The 27,760-nt window shown below is 36.7% G+C and overlaps 2 protein-coding genes and 1 long non-coding RNA gene across 5 annotated transcripts in view; 2 read left to right on the top strand and 1 right to left on the bottom strand.

Moving 5' to 3' along the window:
* LOC132702960 (somatostatin receptor type 2-like) overlaps positions 1-27,760 on the bottom strand; it is an 85,924-nt gene that overhangs the window by 14,238 nt on the left and 43,926 nt on the right. The window contains exon 1 of one of the 3 annotated variants that reach the window (XM_060671890.1): positions 1,987-2,267. The exons of the other annotated variants lie outside the window; for them this stretch is intronic. The gene's annotated coding sequence lies outside the window, so the exon portion shown is untranslated. Of the gene's footprint in view, positions 1-1,986; positions 2,268-27,760 lie in introns of those variants that run through there. 3 annotated transcript variants of the gene reach the window in all.
* LOC132702961 (uncharacterized) lies at positions 1,712-10,638 on the top strand. Its single transcript, XR_009619001.1, has 3 exons — positions 1,712-1,835; positions 9,123-9,320; positions 10,588-10,638. It is a non-coding gene; the product is annotated as an uncharacterized LOC132702961 (long non-coding RNA).
* Positions 11,074-20,924, top strand: LOC132702958 (putative glucosylceramidase 4). The gene is made up of 8 exons (XM_060671887.1): positions 11,074-11,631; positions 13,232-13,329; positions 14,660-14,843; positions 17,288-17,398; positions 17,451-17,598; positions 17,661-17,722; positions 20,029-20,309; positions 20,805-20,924. The coding sequence occupies exons 1-8, from the start codon at positions 11,116-11,118 to the stop codon at positions 20,902-20,904; spliced, it is 1,500 nt and encodes a 499-aa protein (XP_060527870.1). The 5' UTR covers positions 11,074-11,115; the 3' UTR covers positions 20,905-20,924.

Genomic DNA, 27,760 nt, shown 5'->3' with positions numbered 1-27,760 from the left:
GATAAGTGAAGTATCCCCCAGAGCATTGCAAAAAATTATGTCAACCATACGTTAGTAACAAAAAAGACGACTGAGACATCTTAGAAACTTGGTTCTGAATCTAAAGACAGTGGAGGAGAATAGCTTTTTTTTATTTCGGTTTCAGCATTGGCATCAACTTATCACATGGTAAACAAGGAATGATGAATTTATATTAGTTACGCCCAAAAATGGTTCGGTTTTGGAGACTTTTTAACGAAACTTGGCAGTCATTTTTGACAAGTTTTTTGTGAAATTATAAGCTAGTAACAATAAAATATAAATTTGTAATGAGATGAATCATCAAACTGAGGGGACTACTTAAAGCCTATATCGTGAAGCATTTCGGTATTTAAGACCTACACACCTCCAAATCTAATACAAAAATCTGTTATTTATAATATAACTTAATTTGTAAACTTTGGGTTTCTTTCAATTCCCTTATTTTGACAGTGATATGGCGCAAGGCCGAAGTACAGTTATATTACATTTTGAAGCAACAACGAATTTCATATAAGGAGTTTCATTAAATTTTGCAATCTCAAGTGGCTCATTTTTCGTTATATCTTTCGGATATTGCTTCTTATTGCATCTTCTCGAGTTTGACCGTTTCTACAAAAAACGGTACCACAAGCAATATTCTTACCACGATTACTGTCGAAACATAAATTAGACCAATAATAAGTATTTTCTTGTAAAGATTACCAAAGACAAATTAATACAGGCCTCCTCAATATCTCATTATCAAGGTCGCAACACATTACTACGCTGTAAAAGTTTGTCGGCAATGGGTGAATAATCTCAGCGAATTTGTTCGACGTATTAAACAAAAAGCATTAATGAAAAGAAGAAGGACCTAAGCGTCACAGACGGATTGGATTCTGTGGGTAGCAAAGCACAGCACAAAATCTGAGTTTTTCAACGTTTAAGACTTGTTATTGTGTTCGATCTTAGTGAATAGATAGTGTCTTTTAGTGCGGTTTCGCTGCTTTTCCCATTCACGCTCAGGCCGGATTGGCCCGGAAATCTGTGGTGGAAACGAGGTGAGCCTCGTTTTTTATAGTATCGTTAAAAAAAAATTGTCGGCGAGTGTTAGTAAACGGTTTTTCATTGATTAACAGCAATCTTTAACTTTATTTGTATTAAAGTTTAAACATTGGGCAACTTGTTAACCCTGCACGTACTAATGTTGAACTATAGTAGTAACTGGCCGAATGAACTTTGCAATTGTGGCCGATGGAAGTAAAGAAGAAGAAGGACTGTCACAGATTACTTATTAGTATTCCGTGTTGCCGGTAAATTCTTGTTTACTTACTCAGACGAATATTTTGTTATTTGTGGCGGATTGTATAGAACTCCGAAGTGCGATTTCCTCTAGCCGGACGTAAGCAAGAATTCGTTAACGAGAAAACTTGAAGCGCCGGGAAGGAGGCGTAACACGGATACGTCGAAGTATCTCCGAATTTCGAGTTTGGGTTACGATATTACCGGCCGTTTTAATTGCCAAACTTTGCGAGCCCTGCCGAAACCAAAGGACGTGCCCCGCGTGCGCCCCGTATTTCATCAAATGACGTTAAATACGTGGAAAAAAAGCGTACGTGACGACGCCCCCGGGAACGCGGCTTTTAATTGCGAAAATAGATCCGACCAAAACAAATAACGTGTTTTTTTTTCAACGCACGCAAACACATACGAGCCGACGCCCAAACTCACATCCCAGTTCGATTTTTAAATGCCGTCGTGCCCCTTCGACCCTTTTTTGCATGGGGAATTAACCGACCTGGCGGAATTAAATCTGTGCCGGCTGAGATGTTAAGGTAGGGTCAGAATTTGCGAGTGCGGAAAACTAGTCGCGGAGGGATTTTTTAACCTCACTTTTGAGCGTGCTAACGTATACAAAATAGACAATGCCATTATGGAATCGTCAAATTAGAACTGATTGAAACAATGATGTGCTTTTATACATACCGATAGTGGTATTAACATAAAGTTTTCACTGTTCGAGAGGAATTTTCTGCGTTATTCGATATTTCGTTCGAAAATGGCGACGGCATCCGGGTCCAAGTTTTAACCGAATCAGCTCGGTAAAAGGGTTCGCTGCATAAATATCGCAAAGTGAGTTTAAAGTCTACCGCGTGGCGAGGTAATTCGATAAATGTGAAAAATTTCTGGTACAAATACGCCACTATTCGATTAGGGATTTAACTAGTTGCGAGACTGAATTCGTCAGGCACGGTTAGCGAATTAATGTGAAAGTTTTCGGCTTGTGCGAAATTTAAAACTAACGTTTCGCGTGGCAGAAGCGATGATAATGGAGAGAGAGAGAGAGAGAGAGAGATGGAAAGGGAGAAAGAGTGAATTGACCAAATCGCGGAACTATACAGTGTGTCCAAGATAAGGATGCACAGCATGGGGATCTCGGAAACTATAAGAGATACAGTGTCGGTTAAATTAGACAAAAGTTGCGCATTTTGATACCGAACAAGATCCCGTTTTACAAATTTGAAAATTCCAAGCCGTTCCGGAAATATCCGAGAAAAACCGAAATATTGCGATTTCGTTTTTATTATTTTTTAAAGCTATTTGAAAAGATATGAAAAAACGGAAAACACTTTTCCATTGGCACTTTTTAATCTCTCCAAATTGACGTTAACAAATTTTCATTACAGCGTTTCGATTCCATGGAACCACCATCAACTTTGATTTTTCTTATGGGACGGAAAAAAAGTACACACAGTATTAGGTTGTGCTTTTCATTGCGAATTCAACGATGTACGATACAATACGGTTACTTATGTTTTTATCCAGAAAAATGGCTTTTTAATACATTTCTAGTATTTTATTGTAGTAGGCCATGAGATCCGAACGATGAAAGGCAAAAGAAAATGGTTGACAAGTTCGAGTTAATGTGTTTATTTATTTACTAACTCTAACTGTTCATTTAACATAACAACTAAATCCAACAAGTTAATGAAAAACAAATTCTATAACAAATGTTCGAATAAATGACCTCCATTTTCTAGGCATAAGTACGCCCGTCTCACGGTAGACTCCAAAACACGACTTAACATTTCAGGAGTAATTTTATTAAACGCTGCTCGTACTGATTGACGTAATTGTTCCTCGTTGTCAAAACATTCTTTGAATACTTCATTTTTTATGTAGCCCCATAAGAAAAAGTCCAAGGGAGTTAAGTCCGGCGACCTTGGAGGCCAAGGTGCCACTGTAAGTCCCAATGTATTTTCCATCAAACCGTTCAGTTAAATATTGGCGAACTTCTCTGGAGTTATGGGCTGGGGCACCATCTTGTTGGAACCAGCAGCCTTGCACAGCGCCTAGCGGTAAATCATCTAAGGCATCTTCTAAATCGTGCCTCAAGATGTCAAGGTACCGCTCGGAAGTTAAGGAATTATTATAGAAAATAGGGCCTATAATCTTGCTACCAAAAATCCCACACCAAATATAAAACCCAAAGCGAACTTGATGTCTGGATAGTCTATTAACACGTGGATTTTGTTGCGACCAATAGTGTGTATTGCGCCTGTTATAAATACCGTTATTGGTCACCATACTTTCATCAGACCAAATCACTTTATATGGAAAATTAAAACTCACATCACACATCCTGGTATACCACTCACAAAAATGTCTACGTCGTTCGTCGTCACCCGGTTTTAATCCTTGACATATTCTGAATTTGTAAGGCTTAAATTCATTTTTCCTTAAAATAAACTGAGCTGTAGATTTAGCTACCCCATTCTGGTCTTCAATTTCTCTGGTAGAAGTTTGTGGATTTTCGATAACAGATTGTAGAACAATGTATTGGTTTTCTTCATTGGAAGGTTTTTGTCGGGATAATGCAGGCTTCTTAAATGATCCATATTCTTTCAGATTAAATAACAAACGCCGAAAAATATCTTGTCAGGTTGTCTCCGCTCTGGGTATTTGTTAGAATACATACGCTCGGCTTCCACACAATTTCTTTGGCATCAGATGTAGCAAGACAGCATATCACATTTTTCTTCGTTTGTAAAATTACCTCCCTCCATTGTAGAACAAAATAAATTAGAAAAAGACAACAACAATAAAAATACAAAAACAATAACTAAAGGAATAAACTTATGATCGACTGATAACCAAGACAAATAACATTAATGTGTCATTGAAATTGACTGGATGTCATTTTGTCATGGCCTACTCCATTTAAATACTAGAAATGTATTAAAAAGCCATTTTTCTGGATAAAAACATAAGTAACCGTATTGTATCGTACATCGTTGAATTCGCAATGAAAAGCACAACCTAATACTGTGTGTACTTTTTTTCCGTCCCATAAGAAAAATCAAAGTTGATGGTGGTTCCATGGAATCGAAACGCTGTAATGAAAATTTGTTAACGTCAATTTGGAGAGATTAAAAAGTGCCAATGGAAAAGTGTTTTCCGTTTTTTCATATCTTTTCAAATAGCTTTGAAAAATAATAAAAACGAAATCGCAATATTTCGGTTTTTCTCGGATATTTCCGGAACGGCTTGGAATTTTCAAATTTGTAAAACGGGATCTTGTTCGGTATCAAAATGCGCAACTTTTGTCTAATTTAACCGACACTGTATCTCTTATAGTTTCCGAGATCCCCATGCTGTGCATCCTTATCTTGGACACACTGTATAGTGTGTCTAGTATAAGATTATGTATAAGGTTGGCCGTTTATCTTCGGCACTCCATACCTATGATTTTTTCCATTTATTATCTAAACGTGGAGGCACAACACAAAATAAAAAAAGTGGTATTGAGTGGACCTTTTTTGTAATTCTAACCTGACGCTTTTACCAAATGTGACATTTGATAAAGACATGGTGTTGTCGAAACAACTGTCACGTCATAATATATAATTTCGTGAAAATCTGAACTTTTAGTTCTTATTTATTTAGATTTTTTTCCATGGTGAGCGACAACACAAAATAGGAAAAAAAGTGGTATTGCGTAGACTTTTTTGTAATTCTTGCCTGTCGTTTTTATCAAATTCCACCGATTTTGTATCATATTATTATATTTTGACTATTTAAATAGAACTTTTGCACACTTATACAATCATAAAATTTTTTGTTCGGTTTCTAATATTTTCACTTTGTCTGTTTGTAAAACTCCGCGTTTCTGCCATTTGTTTGCACACGGTCGGGCCCTTTTCGAGTCGACATCTTTCAATTTACCCGGGCGACGGGACCAATCGACCTTATCGAATTAAAATCTACCCCCCGGGGCCCCCACGGGTCGGGCAAATATAAAAATTGGGAAAATATTTGCCCCGCATAGTCGTGCGACGCTAACGTTTACGCAATAAAGCTGAGCTTTTGTATCTATAACAATAATGGCGTTTTCCTACGGTCCTTCGTCCCGGCCAGACACTTGACGTTCTATTTGTTTACCGGGGGTCGCGCATAAGCGCCATTGTTTTCGATTCCGGAGCACCGGGTCCCGGAATCGCCCGGAGCGCGACCCTTAAAAACGAATCGCACTCGGGGAAATTTGATTCTCTGGGCCCCGTAGACACAAATTTTCCGAGAACGATACGACCGATTATATTGGCGGATTTTTGTTCTTCTTTCGTTGGACACTTAATAATAGTTTTTAGGGTTCGGAGGTTTTAATTAAAAAATTAAACTGGTATATAGACAGGAATACGCAATGGTATAGTCCTTTCGCAGATAAATGGGTAAAGATCAAGATGTAGATAGTTTCATTAATTAATTAATAGTATAATTTAATAATAATAATAATAATAATAATAATAATAATAATAATAATAATAATAATAATAATAATAATAATAATAATAATAATCTACTAGCTATCTCCTTCAGTTCGATAAGTAATTTATTATAAATTTTTACAGTCAAAACAAAAGGACTATTTGATGTAAAAGACAGTTGATACAAAGTACGAGGTTAGCGCCAAAATTTCCTTGCCTGACATAGATGCTGCTCCAGCATCACGATAAAACTTTGTCTTTTAAATATATATCTTATACATATCGAAAAAACAATGGAGTGGCATCGTAAGGGTGAAGCACCTCCAAGAAAATTCAGAGGTTGCCAGTCAACAAAAAAGGTGATGGCCACGATCTTTTGGGATTGTGAAGGAATTCTTTAGATAGATTTTAAAGAAACTAGTACCACTGTCAACGGTAGATATTACGCAACATTATTACATAAATTGCGAGACTGCATACGTGTAAAACGTCGAGGAAAACTGACCAGGGGCGTGCGTCTTTTGCACGATAATGCACCTGTCCATACTGCTGATGTTGCACGAGCTGCCATTTTTAAGTGCGGGTTCCAGCAGACAGATCATCCTCCCTATAGTCCAGATATGGCCCTCAGCGACTATTATTTGTTTGGATATTTGAAAAAGGACTTACGTGGACGGCGGTTTAAGTTGAGTTAAAAGAGGCTGTTTTAGCTCATTTTGCGACAAACCAAAATATATATTTTTAAAGGGATTGAGTTGTTAATAAAGAGATGTAAAAATAATAAAAAATTGTTGCTCTACTTTGTTTCTTTCATATTCAGGCCTGGAAATTTTGGCGCTGCCCTCGTATATCTTATAATAAATTAATCTCAATGACGACTTTGATAGTGAAACAGAATTAGATTTAGATGTGTATTAATTAATTATTAAATATTACTAGATATTATATTTGATGTCATTGTTTTTTCTTAGTGTAATTTAAAACCGTTGAGTTCGTCCCAAATGTTCTGTCCTTTAATTTCCATAATTGCGGCCAAAAGCCACCATTAAATGGGTAATGAAAAGGTCAGGAATACCAGTGGCGATCTACTTTATGTTTTCCAACACACATACAAAGTTATGGGAAAAAAATGATTGTTCAGGATCAGCTCAAAGGTTGATGGGTTATTTTTTTTACTTTAAAGCGCCCTGTTCTCGCCTCACAGCAACTGAAAATAAATTCCTAAGGCTTTTGTGTCCTTCCCAGTTTCTTGCATTTTTATTTTTCTGACCTTTTTTTTATAGCTCTAACGACATCAGCGGACCACGGAGATCATTTTTTTGTATTGGAACATTCCAATCAAATAATATATTGATATTTTCACATGTAAACTCGCATCGACAACGTTATCAGCCATCTTTGTTTATGCGAAATGGCCCTTTTTCATTTTGGTGCCGGATTGTTTTGCGATAAAGGGACCAATATTCCCCCCAAAGGAGAAACGATTGGGAAATATGGCGTTTTTGTTCGGTCATATGAAAATCGTCAAATAGTATTTTTTCCCCATATAGGTATTTCCGGAAACGAACACACGGCTGACGAAAAAATCCAATCTCTACACATATGTAATTCCACCGATATAGATTAGGATTTTCTGTTTGTGCGCGAAAGCGATAAATACGAACGAAATTCCTATCGCGACTGTTTGATGGATGGCTGTACCGGTTTTAATTGCACGTTCCAGTGGCGTAGCGCGACAATGTCATCGACACACAATAATAACATAAAATCTCGCCTAATACGGATCTGTTTTGTTTGACGATTACGGGAAGATGACAAGAGTCTGTGCCTAAGACACGAGCATAACATTTTTTATTTGTCAAAGACACCCACGTCTTAAAATCATACCGGGTGATAAAGGTAATTCTATTTCTTCGTTTTTTATTAATGGGCATATCTGGAATATAATTTCGGCTGTTGTTAAAAAATATTTGTCTTTGTCACTAAATAGTGTGGAGTTAGTAATTACTTCCTTGACTTGTCTTTGATATAACTCGCTAGCATCGTGTTTGATACATTGAAAAAGTTCTGGTTTAAGAAAATGGTAGGTTTTTGAATCATATTCTGGGAGATCGATAGCTATGACTGTCTTCCCTTTATCTGCACGTGTAGATATTATGTTATTTTCAGAAGCTTTGTTTTTGATAGTTATAACTAGTGACATTTGAGAAATTTCTTTATGTTTGTTGTTATCTACTAGTTGGGGGTTTATTATATTCGTATTAGCAACCTCAACGCTGTAATCAGCGAATCGGAGAAACTAAATCTTTGAGATGCCTTCTCAATCAGTAAGGTCAAACGCCAGTGTATATAACACCAACTTGACGTTGCTTGTTCAGCGAGTCACAGACCTACGAAGACAGGATTATTTAATAAATTGCACAAGATCGAAACAAGGAACTGGACGACAATCACCGTACGCCACTGGTGGCGACGCAATCGATTTTCATTAAATACCAGTCGATTTCGACGAGGTTATTATGACAATCGAAAGATAATTCTTATTAATAACACAGGGATGCTGTGCAAATAACAGAGCCCGAGGGCGAATTAGCCGAAATTATGCAGCCTCGTTCGTCTCGACTACAAATTTGTAATTTTCCAAACTCCGTGCCGTTAATAATAACCAGACTGCAACTGCCTGTAATAAAATATTAGACCGTTGTGCACACGTGCATCGGCGTTTTGTTGGTTGCTCGCCGCGAGGGGCGACATAAAGTTTGTGCCGGGGAAATTATTCAATTGTGTCGGACAGATTCAAATTATTCGTCAAAAGCTGGCGAGCTTCCGCTGGGAAACACAGAAAACAATGACTGCAGAGACACGATCTGTTATTGTCACACAAGGGGGCGATTTTTGGGCGTATTTTAAAAAGAAAACTCCAAATGAACGTATGTCTTTAACTTTCGATGTACAGGGCGGTAAAATTTTAATATCTGTAATAACACTTTAGATATTTATACTATCCATGTACAATCATTTCTAAAGAATTTTAATTTCTTGAGATTTTTTTTTTAAAACCTCTTCTCTCCATGCCCATAACAATATCTTTAATATAACAGTGCCACGGACTAGAAAAAAATGAAGAGATCAAATCTGAATGCATAAATGAATGCAAATGTCATTTTTTTTGTGTGAAAAATAATATATATAATATTATATATATAAAAGTGTAAGACACAATCTTGCTCCCACCTGCTCCATTTCATAAAAATAATTTTTAAAGAACTTACCGGGTGGGCAAAAAAAAACCGGAGAAAAATGTTTTTCGTTATAAGTTTTGACCTATTAATATATAAATTTGTTTTTTTTTTATAGAATGATATTCCAATGGCAAAATTCTTAGACCAGGAAACGTGAACAATCCAGGGTTACATCCTCTTTTTCCGGCATTTTTTCAACTACGTACAGGGTGCGTCGATTGTGGCCAAAAAATCAGACCCTGAAAATTGCCGTGTTCGTGGGTAATTTATCATCCGTTAATGAAAAACTATAAAACTTGGGAAAAAGAAATAGGTAAATCCGCCAAGATAAAAAGCTCGAATTTATTTTGATGTTCATAAAATTGCCGCTAGGGGACGTAACCTCTACTGTAAAATAGAAAAAACGGGGTTTCTCAAAAATATTCCAAATTCACCTGTATCAAAATTAGTTTTAGTGTAATCTACTCTAGATAAGGAAGCTTTTTTATTTCAACTATTTTCTTCCATCTCGTCAAATTAAGGGTGGGGAAAGAGCCAAATATTGGTTTAGAAAAAGTTGAATAACTTTTTTTTGCTTAATCCGATTTCGACGAACTTAGTTTAGTTTTAAAGAGGAGCTTCGACTGACACGTCAATATCGTGATATTAATTCTTTTACGAGTCGGTAGGATGCGCTTAAAGTCAAAAACAGCTATTTTTAAGATTGTCTCGAAAATTTTAGATATAATGGTGTAAATATTTTTAGGTAGGATAAAAGAGCGCAAAAAACACAGTTAGTAGAGGAAACAGCATGGCAATATCTTTTTTCCCCTTTGAGATATAAATAAAAATGTGTTTACTAAATATATTTCTCAACCGTGGGATGCTTATATTTTCTTCTAGAATTAAGTTTGATTGTGCCCTAATTATCGTCAATAATCAATAATAGTTAAAAAACTAATCGTCAATATAATTTATATTAATATATTACATGTATTGTTAATATTGGAGAAAAGGGGAAAATAACTAAGTAGCCTTAGCGGTTGCCATGGTAACGGCACGATGAAGAAAACAAAACAAAAGAATCAGCTTACTTTTTTTTTAATGCACGTTACATCGAAATCGCTTTACTTTAAATTATCATCCAGTCGTAATATGTCATCTCTTGGTCATCTCTAATACGGCTTCTATTATACCGACGTAAAAAAGTATTTTTAAATTATTTTTTTATATCTCATTTATTCCACCACTTGCTGTTTTTTTACGCATCCTAGCTAAAAATATTTATACCACTGAATTTCAAATTTTCGAGAAAAAATAATTAATACCGTCGATATCGCATTAGCCAAAAAAAAAGTTATTCAATTTCCTCTAAACCAATATTTGATGGAAAAAATAGTTGAAACGAAACAGTTTCCTTATCTAGAGTAGAATACGTGAGAACTAATTTTGATATAGGTTAATTTGGAATATTTTTGAGTAAACCCGTTTTTTCTATTTGTCAGCGGAGCTTACGCGCCCTAGAGGCCATTTTATGAACTTGAAAATAATTTCCAGCCTTTTCTCTTGGCCGACATACCTATAAATATGTTTTTTCTAAGTTGTAGGACTAACGGTTCCCGAGATATGGTCGACATACCTTATTAACGGGCCACTCGTTACAAATTTTAATATTTAAGTTTGCCGTAACTTTGGAGTTCGGCGGGACGTGAAAGACACTTTGTATAGGGCTGATGCACAATAAAATTACATAGATTACATAGATACAATGCGTCCCTCTAGGACAACAAAACGCTGAACAGCTTCTTTTGTTTTGGGCTCACGATTATCTTAATAGCGAAGAGATGGCGCTGTGGTCAATGCCGGTTAGAGACCCGGTTCGCTGTTTTAAATATTTTTTACCCTTGACGCTTGGCCAGTCGACTAGGGGCATTCGGCCACTGCCGTTGGCACTGACCGCAGGGTGCGTTGTTTTCCTTTGAAAACCCGGCTATCTCGTCGATAATCTCGACAAAGCCTACAAACAAACACACTTAAAAAGCTTTATCTCGACGAACCGTGAAGTGTTTACGGGTCCTCTATAAAAACAAAGCCCTCGGCTATCGTAACCGACTGCACCGCGAAACAACATGTTTGTCTCTGTCGTCGCCGTTCTAGTGCTGCTAAACGCCGTTAGGTCGGATCCATGCAACCCGAGGGAAGCGAGTTTCGGTACCGTTTGCGTTTGCGACTCGTCGTACTGCGACACAGTACCGGAAATCGAAAATTTGTCGTCCGCACAGTACCAAATATACACGACCAGCAAGGGACAGCTCGGATTCACTTCGAAAGTCGGGCCTACAGGCTCCAGAAGCTCCAATGCGTCGAATAAAGTCTCCGTGCCTGATTTGGGCAAGACTTATCAGTCGGTGCTGGGTTTCGGTGGTGCTTTCACCGATTCCACGGGATACAATATCCTGTCGCTGCCCGAGCAAGCGCAGGAGAAGCTATTACGAAGCTATTGGGGTGACGAGGGCATATCTTATAGTATTGGTAGAGTGCCAATCAGCGGTACGGATTTCTCGCTGAGGGGATACACCTATTGCGACGAAAAGGACGAAACGTTGGACTCGTGGGCGTTGCAACCGGAGGATTTCGATTACAAAGTAAGAGCGTAACATAATTCGGTCAAAAATAAGTTACAAAACTTAGTGTGTTATTAATAAGCTATTATCTTCATTCGGGTTTAAAGGCCGTCGTCGATTGGAATTACTTCCTAACGTTTCGCTAGCACGAGTGGCGAGCTTCTTCAGAGGTCCTTCCATCTCCGATGTTGGACGTCGACTGACGATTTCTCCTGCGCAGGTTGCATTTACGCCGATTGGTGGAGGGCGGGGCTTGTTCCGCTTCGGTTGGTCTCGGGATATCGATCGGTACTGCTCGGGCGTTCCTAAGGCATAAATACAACCTGCGCAGGAGAAATCGTCAGTCTACGTCCAACATCGGAGATGGAAGGACCTCTGAAGAAGCTCGCCACTCGTGCTAGCGAAACGTTAGGAAGTAATTCCAATCGACGACGGCCTTTAAACCCGAATGAAGATAAAAGCTTATCAACGGGCCGCGAAAGCCTTAACCAATTTATGTGTTATTAATGTTTATAAGAAAGTTAAATGTTAAATATGGAATTTCACATGTCTATTTTGAGACATTGATGGTACGCCACTGATTTCTATTAAAACAAAAAGTATTATTACAATCTCCAATCGTTCCTAAAGAAATTTTGTTTCTTGCCGATGTGCGGTTTTCGAATAAAAAAATAAAAATCTCTTCTCTGCATGTTTAAACACCACCCCGGACGATTCTCAACTTTGACATCGTCCTATCAAAAAACGAAAAATCAAATTGATTATATCTTAATAAGCGGTAGATGGCGGTCCTCTATTACCAATGTTAAAACAAGACCTGGCATGGAATGTGGATCAGAACATAAATTCTTAGTGGCAAGCTTCCATCGCAAACTAAGGGCAGTGAAATTAAACAAGACGACAAGGTGTCCAATACCCCCTTCTGAGAAAATAATGACAGCACTGAGCTCTGTTGAAATGCCTAGACAAAAAGCCAGGATATGAGAAAGCTGGAGAGTTCGTATCACCATCTTTCTGAAAACTAGTAGAACATAGAAACTAGATAAGTTGTTTAAAGTGTCCTCCACCTGGAAGGACACACGACATGACTCTATTATGTACTTCGTATTTATACTTTGATTTCTTCAAGCATTTTAATAAAACGTATAGACGATTGCTTAACGACAGCATTTAATTTTTTTTAAGAGAAAACCGTACATCGAAATAAACAAAACCAAGTAATTAAAGTTCTTTAGAGATTATAAGAATAATTTCAATTTTAAGAGAAATCAGTTGCGTATCATCAATGTCTGCCAAAATAGACATGTGTATTATATATGAATATAATTGTTAATAGCGTTCTCGAAAGTATGGGCGACGATCATTTATTTTGTTGGTCTGTGACGACAATCAAACGCCACGATTTAACGTATTAACGTATAAAATAAAAAAAAGAAAAATGCTACTTGGGCAGGGAGGGACCTCTACCGTGTACCAGGGGAATCAACGTTGATTTTAGATTTTAGACAGAGTTTCGTTATCGGCTCCTTAATTAAATAATTTACCAGATTTAATTAAAGAAACATCACAACTCTCTTTTCTCTTTAGGCGAAACTGATCGCTGTTTTCATTTTCATTTCAGATAGCGTTCGTGAAGAAGGCAGGGGAGCTCAGGGGCAGACCTCTTACTCTTTTTGCCACTTCTTGGTCAGCCCCGATATGGATGAAATCCAACAACAAGTGAGACCTCTCCCGTAGCCATAAGTGATAGATAGATAAGAGAATTTTTAGTAAATGTCGAATTTTGAAATATCCCAATATCCGTTAGAGTATATAGTATAATGCGACCAAAAATATAATGCATTTATCGCTTTGACCGCAGGACCGTGGTAAAACCCATCCTAACAAATGCTTATTCTGCGTTAAGTAGGTCTTCCTTGAGACCGTAACGAATATTTGTAGAAACCTGAAATTTTTATTTGAAACGCAAATGGACCGTCTTAAATTTTAAAAAGCATTGATGCGGCGGGAAATTTTTGAATAAGTAGAAGCACTTATTTTAACATCGGGTGATATGTATCCTTCTTAAGTGTTTAATCTAAATTGCAATATGTTCGTATATATTACGTAGGTATTTGACTGTGATCCTTCCAGTAAGTAAGTATTTATGTACCTGATTCTCGAGCTTTGACCTTGCGATGCTGTTTTCACTGGATAGTTCAAAGGGTGAGGGTAAGTACCTGTAGTCTATTTATCTGACAGGTAAGTTTGCAAATAATCATTTTTGTCTTGTGTGCCTGTCGATTAACAACATTTTTCTTCTATTTATTAGAATCTTACAATTAAACATGTTGAAGGTTCCTGTTTTTTAACACTTTAAAATGTGGAGACTGTGGAATGAAACAGATTTGACTTCGGATGCTAAACAAATTGTTTTGAATGTGTACATTTTTTAATTTACATAATTTTAATTTTATCAGAAATTCAGAAGCAGCAATAAAAACAACTGACGCGACCACAGTTCCGAAGTCAACTGTAAGAAAAATTGCTGCAAAGTTGGTCTTATTCTCAAAAATGAGTAATAAAAGAAAATATTCATTGAGAACGATTAGTGGTGGAGGTGTTCATTGGACTAGGTGACTACAGTAGAGATAGTGACGATTTTTTATGTGACTGATACTTTATTATTATTATTATATTTAATATTTTGTATGTTAATAATGATACTATATAGAAATGTAATGAAATATAACGTAATCAACTGTTATTTTTTACTAATTTTTATGCACATGTTTCAAGAATCGCCCTGCCAAAAAGATAGGCAAAGTTAATCGCGGAGTCGGTTGTAAAAGCACTATATTTCTGGTCGAAGTAAATCTGTGACGGTGGAGGCAGAAATAACGTACATCTACTACTAGAAAACGCTTGCGTTACATAACTTCGATGCAATTTTCTTGTATTTGAACTCAAATCATTTTAAAAGCAACGGATGAAATCAATATCCGTCAAAATGTTTAGACCAAGTCAGCAAGAGGGCCGTGAAATTACCATATACATATCACGTTCGCAGTCTAATCGGAGGGGGACACCTCAAAGACGAATACTACCATCTGTGGGGAGAGTACTATTTGAAATTCTTCCGCGCCTACCAGCAACAGGACGTCACCTTTTGGGGGATGAGCACCCAGAATGAACCAGTGTACGGACTGACCAACGAGACGATTAACAGCATGGGATTCACCCAAGACGAGATGGTAAATATTGCGCTAGTGGTTAGCTAGGTGCTGCACAAATTGCTTTTACTAGTGAGAAATTATTATTTTTCTACTAGAAAACATTTGCTGACGTTTTCTTTTTATGGAATTTAACTAGCTGTAGCTTAATTTTTTTTATTTTTATAATAATAGAGAACTTGAAAGATAAAATACTGTTAGTTATTAAGAAGATCGAAAAAAAAAAATTAAGTTTTGTTCAACAGAGGAAGAGGAAGTAATTGAGAATGCGAATTTACCAAACTGCACCTTCAAAGAAAGTTTCAGAGAATACAAAAGTGGTACTTATATTCAGAAAATTCGTAAAATTAAACGGAAGTTTTTCAAAATGAAGATTGCCAATGCCGAAAAGACTGCTTGAAAAATTTTAATGAAATAGAGAGAAAACGTATTTTCGAAATGTTTCGGAACATAGGAGAGAGTAATAAGCAAAATCTATTGCTATACGAAACTACCGAACGCAGTGTTGTAAAACGAAGACGTCAGAGAAACGGAAAAGGTTGATGAAGAAATGAGAGTTTTATGTATTGGTTAAATTCTAACAGGAAAAGTTGCTGCTTGTAAAAAACTCTTTTTAGATCCTTTTCACATAAGCGAAGGACGATTGAAACGTCTATTACAATCTAGAAAACGTTGGCAACGATTTACGTGGGCGTTCGCCTGGATCGTCTAGAAAAATATGTGACGAAGTGAATATGATTGTTCACAACCATATTAACACTTTCCCCAAAATTTGAATCCCATTATACTAGGGACCATAATCACGACAGAAAATATCTTCATCCTGAACTGACTATAAATTTTTTTTTAATTTTTATGAGCTTCACCGTGAAGAAAATAATTTAAAAGCAGTTAATGACTTATAGAAAAATATCCAAAAGGATTTTAATCTACTTTTCCACCAACTTACGCAACTTACGCAAGAATGATATTCATTTCAAGCAAGCAGAATCAGCTAGAAATGGATTAAAACAAGAGCAAGACCGAGTATCAAGTGGCTTTTCATTCGGTTTGCAGACAGCGTTATCATTCCCAAAGTTAACTACTTCTGTAGCTTATTATACATGTAACATGTATATTTTAAATTTAGGCATACACAATTTCTACAACGATAACAAAAGCTTCTACAGGGTCCCAAGAAGTAGCTTCATGTCTCTTAAGACACCTAAAAACCCTGAAAGGAGAAAAACACATCATTGCATATAGTGACATGTATGGAGGACAAAACAGAAATATCAAAATAGCTTTAATGCGGTTAAAAATCCTATCGATGGGAATGTCGTTAAAAAGAAATCAGTTATTATTCAGATCAGATCAGTTATTATTAAGATTATTATAATATAATTAAAAAATGTACAAAAAAAACTTTTATACTAAATGAAATGAAACAAGAGGATTTTATATCAATAAGACTCTTGGAAGAAGCAGTTTACAAAATTTTCACGAACTTATATATTTTTAAATGACAATTGTTTCGACAACACCGTGTCTTCATCAAATGTAATATTTACAAACTACCTGCTACTATATATACCGAAAAATGACAATAACACCTTAATTAATGTTGTTGTGAGAATTTAAGTTCAATAAAGGAGAGGTATTTAAATCTAATTGATCGTTAAGCAATTGTTGAGTTCAAAATTATGTAAATTTCTTTTTAATTTTGTGTATCTTAAACATGCCGGACATTTCAGTCAATGTGACAACAGGGCGTTGTACGCCAAACCGGCAAGGTCTACGTTTCTGCTAGACTAGTAACAATTTTGTAGCAATGGGTCGCGACGTCGCCGCAATGTGAGATACAGTCCATTTATAGAAAAGAAAAATTCGATAAACATTAAGTGATTGAGGAAACGTTTGTATTATTGAAGAAACAGCAATACATTTCAATGTCTCATTTTGTTAATTTGCATGGCTTCCAATAAATGTTTTTTTTTTCTGTGTTTAAGTGTGTACCTCTGGACACCTGATTTTTGAGATTTTGGACATTTCGTTTTATTGTTGTTTAAAAATTTTCCTATTGAAAATGAACCTAATGAAAAACATTTTAACAAATGTTTTTCATTAGGTTCTCCTATGTATGTAATTGTTTTTGTCGAATTTATGCAGTTCTACCAATTCAGTAAAATCGTTAAATTTAGGAAACAAAGAGCGAATATTAAAATGACATAATTTTAAATATTATGAAAGTAATATGAGCAGGTTGGACTGTTTGCGCTGTGGTCTGTATTTAAGTTCGTTAGGGCAGACAAAACCAGAACTGCGGCTATCCTTTTTGTAGTGACCAATCTTGAGACATTTAAAACACCTTATGACGCCAGAATGCTCATTAACATTACAATCAGCCTATCCGATGGAGCCATGACATGACGGAAGACCGATGGACGTTAAAAATGATTACTAGTCTTAGAGTCTAATTGTTCCAGAACAAATGGGTGTCTGAATATTTGGGTCCGATGCTGAGGACTTCGGAGTTCTCCGACATCAAAATCATGCTTCACGAGGACAATAGAGGGGAGCTGGTCTATCTGATCAATGTGAGCGTTCCCGCGCGAAACGAATCGTCTACTGTAGAGTGTCAATTTTCAGTCCACCCTCAACAACAGTGACGTCGTCAAGTATGCGGACGGAATCGCGGTCCACTGGTACCAAGACTCTTCCAGTCCCGAGAGTCTGCTGGATGAGGCGAGGAGCGACGAGAAGGACCTGTTCTTGCTGAACACCGAGTCATGCATACGTAACGACGAACCCTGCTAGCGACACCGCGTCACTTTCAGTAACCGTTTTTTTTTGTTTCAGTGAGGCCGAGCGAGCTAGGCAGCTGGGAAAACGGCGAAAGATACGTCAACAGTATAATCACGGTAAGCTACATCGACATAAACAAGATTGCTTTCGAAAAATCGTCGGTGAGCGGTGCAAGTTCGTCGCAAATGGCGCGAATCAGCTTTTTATTTTAAAAAGGAGGCGCTTCGCGGATTCTTGCAGGGACGCAATGTTTTGCTATCGTGCTCCTGCGGACCACTATGGAACTTTCCCAAAATCGATGTAATTTATACACCCTGTATATAGTGTCCTTCACATCTCGTCGAAATAGAGGATATAGCTGTGGATCTCCTTAGTTTCCTGGTATCCGAATTTTTGCAATGGAGTAAATGGTTTTCAAAAAACTACTTGTATTCTGAAAAGATGCAGTACATGGTAGTTGTAAATGACGTCATCGCGTTTAGACTGGGGGCGAGAAATGGTGATTTTTATTTGGATTTTTTCAAATGTCTCGAACAGCGTATGTGACAGACGAAAACCGTAAATACAAAAATAGTAGCCATTGATACGGCCTATAAGACTGTTTAACGGATGTACGAATTTTGATTTACGGTTAATAAGTTACTCCCTAAAAGAACAATTTTCAGGGTCTTTTAGATTCTTGTCCATAACTAAAACACCTTGTAAATAATCGAAAAAATGCGTGAAACAAAAGTTATAGCGCCGGGTCTTCCACGTATTATGGATGAAAAAATTTTCCTATCGGATGAATGGCTTTGGAGGAAAAGACGTTTTTCTGGATGCCAAAATAAGCAAAAAAAAATATAAATAAAAACAAAATACTTCGCGTCATTTTATTGCTCCAAATTTAAAGAGTCTAAATGCGGGTCCAGACTTCTACTTCTCTCCCAAGCCTGAGGTCGGTAGCTGCACATTTGGAGTACTTATTATGTTTTTTAATATTGCACAGAGTATCGCGAACACCCTGTACAATACTTAAAAACCGTAAATACAAAAGCTTAAGCTGTCTATATGGTCTATATCGTCATGTAAAAGAAACTGATATCTAAAACACAGATTTGAAATTATTGCCAATTTTCAATAACAGGGGGACCCATTTTTCAGTTTTTTTTTTAAATTTGCGGTGCATCCGGTGCATTTTTGAAAAATTATCAAGAATAAAAGTTTATGCAGCCAAATCTTCTACGTGTATGCTTTCGAAACAATCGATTTCATCGATTTTTCGCAAGTAACGGGGTGACCTAAATGGAAAAACCATTATTTTTAATTTTCTGTTCATAATCGCGACACCCTATATATTTTGGTTGGGTTATTGTCCCAAATGTCGTGCGTCCTTTGGTTCAAGAGTTTGTTCGATAGTACATGCCGAATTGCAATTCGATAGTTCCAAATTTGGGACACTTACTGTGCCTCATAGTGATTTTAGGAGCAAAAATACTAATAGCTGACAACATGCGCATCTCCTAGTACTAGTATGGAGGAAAATTTGAACTCCGTAACTCCAACCGTTCGAATGTTATCTAGCTTCAAACACGATGGTCCGTTAGGAACAACAGATAACTGAGAATAGACAAAAATTGACAACTTGTAGTAATTCTTGATTCTTGATACAATAGAGCAATTAAGAAAAACAAGATCTACATTAACTAAGGGAAGACATACAAAATCAAAAGATAAAGTGTTTAGTTGCTACAAAGAAGAAAACAAAACAATTGGTTCAAGCCAAGCCAAAATTAAACTGGGATAATTATGAAGGTTGATGAGTGAAAGCTCCCATAAAGGCTGGAAGAAGCCCACCAACCTTACACTTGAAGCTACTTTAAGAGTCACGTACGGACAATTAATTTTCCGAGTTGGAAGTTTTTTGTAAGTTCGAGATCTCTCGGTCTTTTTTACAATTTTTTACAATTACATATTAGTTTGTCAATTTTGAATGTTCAGTTTCATCCAGCTAGTGTTTCATATATTTATAGTTTTGTATACTTGGTTTGGTTTTGGTTCCCCCGAATAGTTTTTTCTTGATGGCGTATTACACACTGAGATCCATGTCATTGCATGCAGTGATTTGGTAATGTCACATTTCTCGACCGATTAGATTTATGAATTGGGTTAAAAAAATTACAAATATGGCTACTGCAAAGGTAAAATATTGTAGTATAAGACCCGCTGATCTATAGTGAATTTCAAAATTTCGTGGTGAGGGCTCTCCAGCTCTTTTGGAATTTCTAAAGGAGTATTAAAAAATCTTAAATCTACGTTGGTTTAACTGACTGCATAACTATCGCCTTTGAGCCGAGTGTCCTTTTCCCACGGGCCCTGGGCTGTAAAAAGTAAAGAAGAAGAAGATATTCTGTATTCTTTGCCTGTTCTTTCGTATATGCAGGATTTGTACCACAACTCGCTGGGTTTCGTGGACTGGAACATGGTGCTGGATCTGGACAGCGGCCCGAGCTGGGCAGGCAGCCATTTTGACTCGCCCGTTATCGTCAACGCGACCGCAGGCGAATTCTACAAGCAGCCGATGTTCTACGCGATTGGACATTTTTCCAAATTCATAGTGCCCGGATCTCTAAGGTTGGAGACCGACGTCAGCGTCGAGGCAGACGTCAGATCTATAGCGTTCCTGAGACCTGACGGCAAAGTGGCCGTTGTTCTCTTCAATAGGTATAGTATAGTTTGTCTCGAAGTATGTCGTTTTGGTTTTTGACGGAAATTGTCGAAATACCCTGCCGACGACAGTAAAACACATGGTCAGTCGATATTGTAGGTGAGATATTTTAAAAATATAGATAAGTACCAGAATTTTTGAATAATCATTGCCCGTTCTTGTTTAATGAATTTTCTACTTATTGAACATTTATACACAATTTCTACAATTTGTTTATCGTCTGTATTGTCCTTTACCTATTCATAAATTATTTGTTGAAAAGTACATCCAGTAGAAATAGGTATGGATCACTTTTCGAGGAAGGTTCCATCAAAAATCAACACGATATACTTCGGGACACACTTTACAGGAGAGACCCGTGAGATTTGAGTTTGTTTTTGTAGCGAAACCGATAATTGTTTTTAGTCTACTGTTTTTTTGAATGAAATACGATTTGTTTGGGTCTCCCTTGTCTCTGGTGGCTTTGGTGGTTCTTTAATCGGCGGTTTTAGGGGTGAGGAGCCGGTGACCTTGGATTTAGAGATCTCGGATAAGCAAGTGTCGGTCGACGTCGAGGCACGCTCCTTGAACACCGTTCTGTATTCCGTTTAGGACAATAAATTTGAGAATGTGCCAAAAATATTGTTTTTTTTTCCATCAAATTACAAAAATCCGGATGAATGTACATCTGCGAAACTGTGAGGCCAAATTTTCAGCAAACTGATTATTTTCTTAAATTTGTATGTCCTGTAGCTTATGTGCTGTTATATATCTTTTTTGTTTAATAATACAGTTTTGGTTAGGAAAAGGAAAAATTTAAAAAATAGCACTATTGATAATATCACTGTTTTTAGACAGTACCTATTTTTTACCTTCTTGGGACATCCGGTATATGAAACATGCTGGCGTGAAATTTACCAAAAAAACTAAAAATGTTAGCAGTTGATCTCTACAAAGTACTAAAAATGTCCACACTCCATTATAAAATAAAAACCTAAATATTTTCATTTAAATCTTCTATTAAAATCATCTATGAATATTTTTGTCAAATATTAGAACGTATGAAACATTCTAGTGCAAGTACAATTTACCGAAACAACTAAAAATGTCAGGCATTAGCAGCTAAATTTTGCTACTCTGAATCATCGATTAACATTTGGACATTTTCTTAAAATACTACAACATATGAAATATTTTAGAAAGTCAACTAAAGGATAATTGTAAAAATGTAAAAAGTCTCAGAATTACCAGATAAATTTAGTAACTATCCGCAGTGCAATTTACCTTAAACAACTAAAAATGTCAAGGATTGAGCTTTGAATTTGCAACTGCTCACTGTCCATTATAAAACAGAAACCTAAATGTATACTCCGTTTAAATCAATTATAAAAATGTGAATGTTTTTGTAAAATATTTGAACGTCTGAGACATTCTAGAGTGTAATTTACCTTAAAAAACGAAAAATACCAAGAATTGAGAGTTGAATTTGCAACTGCTCACTGTCCATTATAAAACAGAAACCTAATTGTATACTCCGTTTAAATCAATTATAAAAATGTGAATGTTTTTGTAAAATATTTGAACGTCTGAGACATTCTAGAGTGCAATTTACCTTAAAAAACGAAAAATACCAAGAATTGAGAGTTGAATTTGCAACTGTTCACTGTCCATTATGAAACGAAAATCTAAATACATGCTTTGTTTGCGTCGTCGACAAAAATATTAATATTTTCGTAAATCATTACAACATATGAGACAATTTACCGAAAAAAAAAATAAAAATGTCGAGAATTGAGCGTTGAATCTGCAACTGTCCACTGTCCATTAAAAAACCTAAACCTAAATGTATACTCTGATTAAATTATTTTTAAAAATATGATTTTTTTGTAAAATATCTGAACATATGGGACATTCTAGAGTGCAATTTACTGAAACAACTGAAAACATCCAGAATTAACAGTTAAATTTCATAACTATCCACTGTCCATTATAAAACGAAAACCTAAATACATGCTTTGTTTGCATCATCGATAAAAATATGAAGATTTTCGTAAAATATTAATACGTATGAGACATTCTAGAGTGCAATTTACCGAAAAAACTAAAAATATCTAGAATTGAGCTTTTAATTTGCAACTGTTCGAGCGACTGATGAAAATATGAATATTTTTGTAAAATATTACAAGCTGCGGGTGTTCTCACATAACCGTCCCTCCAGTGCCTCGACCCAAGATCAAATTAAATCGCCTTGTTGTGTGCGCGCGTGTGTGTCTGCGTGTGCGTTTGATGAACAATTTCTGTAGCCAAACGCGACCGAGAATCGATACAGAGTCTCGACCTCCCCCAAAACCGATGAAGCTTAATAAAAACACTCCCTTCCGCATGTCCGTGGATAATAACCCGCCTTGAAAATTGAAACTCGTTCGACTTGAGAATCGAATTCTCGGCAGAACTTTATCTACGTCTCTACGCGTGCTGAACTATTTACGACGCTTCTTATAGTCTCTTTTTATATCCAAACTAGGCAGAAATAGTGACACGAATTCCATTGTAATCCTTAAGGATTACAATGGATTATAACTAGTCGGTGTCTTCCACGCAGATTCAAATTGTGTATTGATATGTTAAGAGTAATTTTTCTGTAAGAATAAAAAGGTAATTTTGTTTTAAGGATGTTGAAATAAAGGGAACTCATTCGTAATTTGCATCGAAGGTGCATATTAAGCCACCCTGACGCAGCAAAGTACGGGGAGATATGATCTCTCCTCCTTACCCCATAAATTAGCCTTAGACAAGAGTTTTGAATATCTGGAAACTTCCTTGAATTAATCAACAAAATTAAAGATATCAAAATCCCTTCTAACGCAACACTATTGTCTACTATTGATAGATTTAGTAGATTTCACCCCAACTCGGGAACAGGTTAACCCATTGGCGAAACAAGATTTATTGGATTGCTTAATAGTATCTTTAGATCAAAATTATTTTTAATTTATTGGACAGATTTACATCTGTAAGTAAGGTTTGATTATGGGAAACCCACTTAGTCCTTTGTTAGCCGAGATTTTTGTGCCAAAAAAATCGAGTTCTATGCACACTTTAACCAATTTTTTTTAAATTAAACTTTTAAAGTTAATTTTGGACCACCCTGTATTTTTTGCAAGCAGAAATCCACCGACATATTTAGACTTGGAGACGCAGCTTTTCCATAACATACAAAATAGAAACGGGAAGGCTTAGTTATGGGATATTATAAATGAAATATGCCTAGTCAGTTAAGGACATAACCTTTATTCGAAAATTATGAAAAAAATTGATATTTGGAAAAACTATTAACTATTAACAATTTTTTGAAAAACATGGACTGATAAAAGTTCGTTCACCACAAGAATGGGTTGTAATAGACAAAATACGCGATATTGACATTTAAATAATTCTATACAAATGTACGAAATGGTGTCACAGATGGGCATGTTTTGGGTCCGATATTTATAGGTCAAAAGTTAACTGGAGATCATTATTTACAACTCAGTGTTTTGTTTTATACTTGTAAAAAAAACTTGGCTACTAGCCCTACATTTTGTTTTTTCTTTACCTTCATATCAAGATAAACTGAACGTACTGTAGCTGTGAAATTAATTGTTGGATTAATAAAATATTTGCGAGGAATCGTTTTATAGGAGCATAAAATTTGTGGTTCCAAATTTGCGATCGGCTAAAACCGACCGGATATTTGAAACCCCAAGACCAACAAGTATTTGGGGCAATCAAGCTGCCCCGTTTTAATTTATCGTCGACCTGTTTCTTGGTCGCTCCTGCCGAGATAGTTTTCGAGATTTATCGTCACGTCACGTCACATTTCCATTCGCCTCCCGGCGACAGTTTCTCGCGCGCAGTTGAACAATGGGGCAGAGAATAAGTCTCGAGTTGCAGTGGGATGCGGTTCTGTTTAAGTTAAGGTGGAGCGAAACAACACCCCCCGCCGCTCCAATGGTTTATTTATTAATTCGGCCGAACCAACCGGTCTATACAAATGTCGATTTTCAACAGTCACAACTTTTATGACTTATGACAACCCGAATAACCACCGCAGACTGTAAAAGTATACGAGGTGTGCTCAGAAAGTAAGACAAGTTTTGTAATGTCATAATTCCAGCCAGTTTGCGTATTTATTTTTTTTTGTGAGACAGGAGCGCTAGACGTGTTTTGTGTGCTTGGAGATTTTCTGCTGTCAAAAAAAAAATGGAACAAAGAATTTGCAGAAAATTTTGTGTAAAAAATGGAATAGACTGCTGCAAAACACTTGAAATGTTGACAACGGCATGTGGTGAATCCACTTTGAGCCAAAAAGATATTTATAAGTGGTACAAGCAGTTCCAAGATGGCCGAGAGGACCCCAATGACGAACCGCGCTCTGGACGCCTCAGAACGTCAATAACTGATGAAAGTCTTGCAGAAGTGAAACAAATGGTGTTGAAAAATCGTCGAATCACTATTAAATGTGGCACAACTACCTTATGGTAGTGCATTCAATTCAATTCGCACACAACTCAACAAACGCTCTATTACACACGAAATAAGAACGATTACTAATAAACTTAAACTAAGTAGTATACCAAACCAAACAATATTAATCGCATAAAATTATTTTCTATTACGGACCACAATTTTACCTGAATTTAAATTCCGAAACTTTCGGTAATAATCTTGTTGCATTGTATGTTAATGACCACCCTTCAAAAGCAATTGGTCACTTCCTTATATTTATGAACAGACCATACTTTTATTGGGTTGTTCGGAAAGTCATTTCGTTTTTTTTGGGGAACATGAGAGACAGTTTTCGTATAAAGAATAAATATTTTATTAAATTATATACTGGCCATTCTGGTCCAACACCTTTTGCCATCTTTCTGGCAGTAACATAATTCCCCTCTCATAAAAGTTTTGGTCCTTGCTGGCAAAAAACTGGTTCAGGTGGTTTTTGATATCTTCATTTGAGGTAAAGGTTTTGCCATCCAAAAAATTTTGCAGGGACCGGAACAAATAGTAGCCGGAAGGCGCCAGATCTGGAGAATATGGTGAATGTTGCAATACGTCCCATTCAAGCTGTAAAAGTTTTTGGCGAGTGACCAAACTTGTGTGAGGTCTCGCATTATCTTGGTGGAACACTACACCCTTCCTGTTGATTAATTCGGGCTTCTTCTCTTTAAGTGAATCATTCAATTTGTCCAGTTGATGACAATAGACTTCTGAATTAATCGTTGTATTGTCCGGCAAAAGCTCAAAAAAAGCGATTCCTTTGACATCCCACCAAACGGAGAGCATCACCTTTTTTTGGTGAATGTTGGCTTTTGACACGCTTTGAGCCGGTTCATCTTTTCTGCTTCATGACCTCTTGCGTTTAACATTGTTGTATACAACCCATTTTTCGTCTCCAGTAATAATCCGCTTCAAAAATGGATCATTTTCTTGACCTTTGAGGAGCGAATCACACACGTCAACGCGACGACACAAATTTCGCTCCGTAAGGACATGGGGCACCCACACATCGAGCTTCGAGGTTAAGCCCATGCCTTTCAAATGGCCATAAACAGTCGAATTCGACAAATTTAATCTCTCACCGATCTCTCATGTGGTTATTCGCCGATTTGCATCAACTAATGCCTTTATCGCATCTTTGTCAGCTTCGACCGACCTTCCAGACCGTGGTGCATCTTCGACATCAAAATTGCCGGATCGAAATTTTGCAAACCAGTTTTGGCACTGGCGTACTGTTAACACGCCTTCTCCATACACATCCGTCAATTTTTTTCTCGCTTGGACAGCATTTTTACCTTTTCTGAAGTAAAAAAGTAAAATATGACGAAAATGCTGCTTATTGCTCTCCATATTTAAAAGGGCACCAACCAAAAACTACTGCGTAGAATTAATAGAACTTTTTCACACACAAGCCTTGCAATATCAGCTCTCAAGACATATAATGGTTATGCGGCTTTAGTGTGAAGTTGGTTTCGAAAAAACGTAATTAAGTCCTCTGGCGGGAAAAAACGAAATGACTTTCCGAACAACCTTATAGATGGAAAATTAATTGCTCATTTACGTACCAATTATATCTTGCTAATTGGACATCCGAGACGGTGTTTATGGCCCTCATTCAGCTCCGCCCCCCTCAAACAATATATAAGCAGGAACAGAGTAAATACGAGCCAGTTTCAGTCAAGCTCTGAAGAAGCCAACAGGATGATTGGCGAAACGTCCAGAAGTTTTATAAAAGTTATTACAGTAGCCTGCAGAAGTTTCTTTGAAAAATCAACATATTTCTCCTTTCTATCTGTGAGTCTGCAACAAATTTCGACAGGCCGGTATCGAGGTTAACCGGAATTTTTTTGGGACGACAAATTTCCGGCAAACCTGCCACCCCCTTTACCGAACATCAATTACTCTCGAGTGGCGGTGCGTTTGGAGGCAGGGGAAGGCGATGGGAAGGTCGTCGGCGAAGTGCTTTATAACGAAGCACTCTTCCCCTGCCCCTCCGCCGTAATTATTCCCACTTTGAAGAGCACACGACAAAAACGGATATAGCCCGAGTTAATAGTCACCGGGGTTTCCTACGGGAAGACGGGAGGAAATCGAAGTCTCCCTTAAACGATTTGTTTGTCGTTCGACGTGGGAGTGGGGGTGGGTTTTATATGTGCGATCGAGGGGTCAAAAAGTAACGACGATTTCGTCGCCACGCGCTTATTTCGTCGCGTTAATTGAAAACTTGATTCAATAAAGTATGAAACGTATATACAAAAAAAAAACGCCTATTAAATTAATAACATCGATCTTGACAATAGTAATTTGCAATTTTATTTTAAACTTTTCACAATAACAGCGTACATTCACCCCAATATAATAAGAGTTACATCTGCCTCAAAATAATGTAATTATACCTTTATTTGCTGTTTAAAAATAGAAGAACTATGTAGAAGACACAAAAATACAAGAAGAAGGGTGCTTTTTACAAAGCTTCTGGATTCCTCCTGCGTCGGTTTTTGCTTAGTCGAAATTGCTGACATCCTGTTGGCTTCTTGGATTTTATCGTGATAGATCAGGATTTGAATACAACAGCAGACTTGACAGAGGAAGCCATATTACAACATGCAAGAAAGGGTGAGGAAGAGCACTAAGAAGAAGAACAAGCACTATATTCAGTTAAGCTGCTAGAGAAATTTTTTATGTATCATGGGGAAGACGCCCCTCTCGAAGAAATGGTGAAAATACAAGCCAAAGTAAAATATGCGTATTGGCATACTAAAAAAATTGAAAAGAAAATGAATGAATGAATAAAATGTTCCTATGCAGATGTTAAAATATGTATATGAAATAATTAAATATTACATATATATACATATAAACTAACCAACAGCTGACAACTGTGTTCATATAATTGACATATAATTATAGAGTTTTTATTATTAATAGA

This window comes from Cylas formicarius, unplaced genomic scaffold, assembly GCF_029955315.1.
Source record: "Cylas formicarius isolate icCylForm1 unplaced genomic scaffold, icCylForm1.1 PGA_scaffold_6__28_contigs__length_40554024, whole genome shotgun sequence".
NCBI classification, from domain to species: domain Eukaryota; kingdom Metazoa; phylum Arthropoda; class Insecta; order Coleoptera; family Brentidae; genus Cylas; species Cylas formicarius.
Note: the sequence above shows the minus strand (reverse complement) of the source record. Positions and strands in the feature narration are given on the sequence as shown.

What these genes read in the sequence shown, in the direction of transcription:
- LOC132702958 (XM_060671887.1), top strand. Translation starts at nt 11,116, where the DNA reads ATGTTTGTCTCTGTCGTCGCCGTTCTAGTGCTGCTAAACGCCGTTAGG. An exon ending in AGCTGGTCTATCTGATCAAT is followed by an intron (nt 17,399 to 17,450) that starts GTGAGCGTTCCC and finishes GTCAATTTTCAG; the next exon opens with TCCACCCTCAACAACAGTGA. An exon ending in GCCGTTGTTCTCTTCAATAG is followed by an intron (nt 20,310 to 20,804) that starts GTATAGTATAGT and finishes CGGCGGTTTTAG; the next exon opens with GGGTGAGGAGCCGGTGACCT.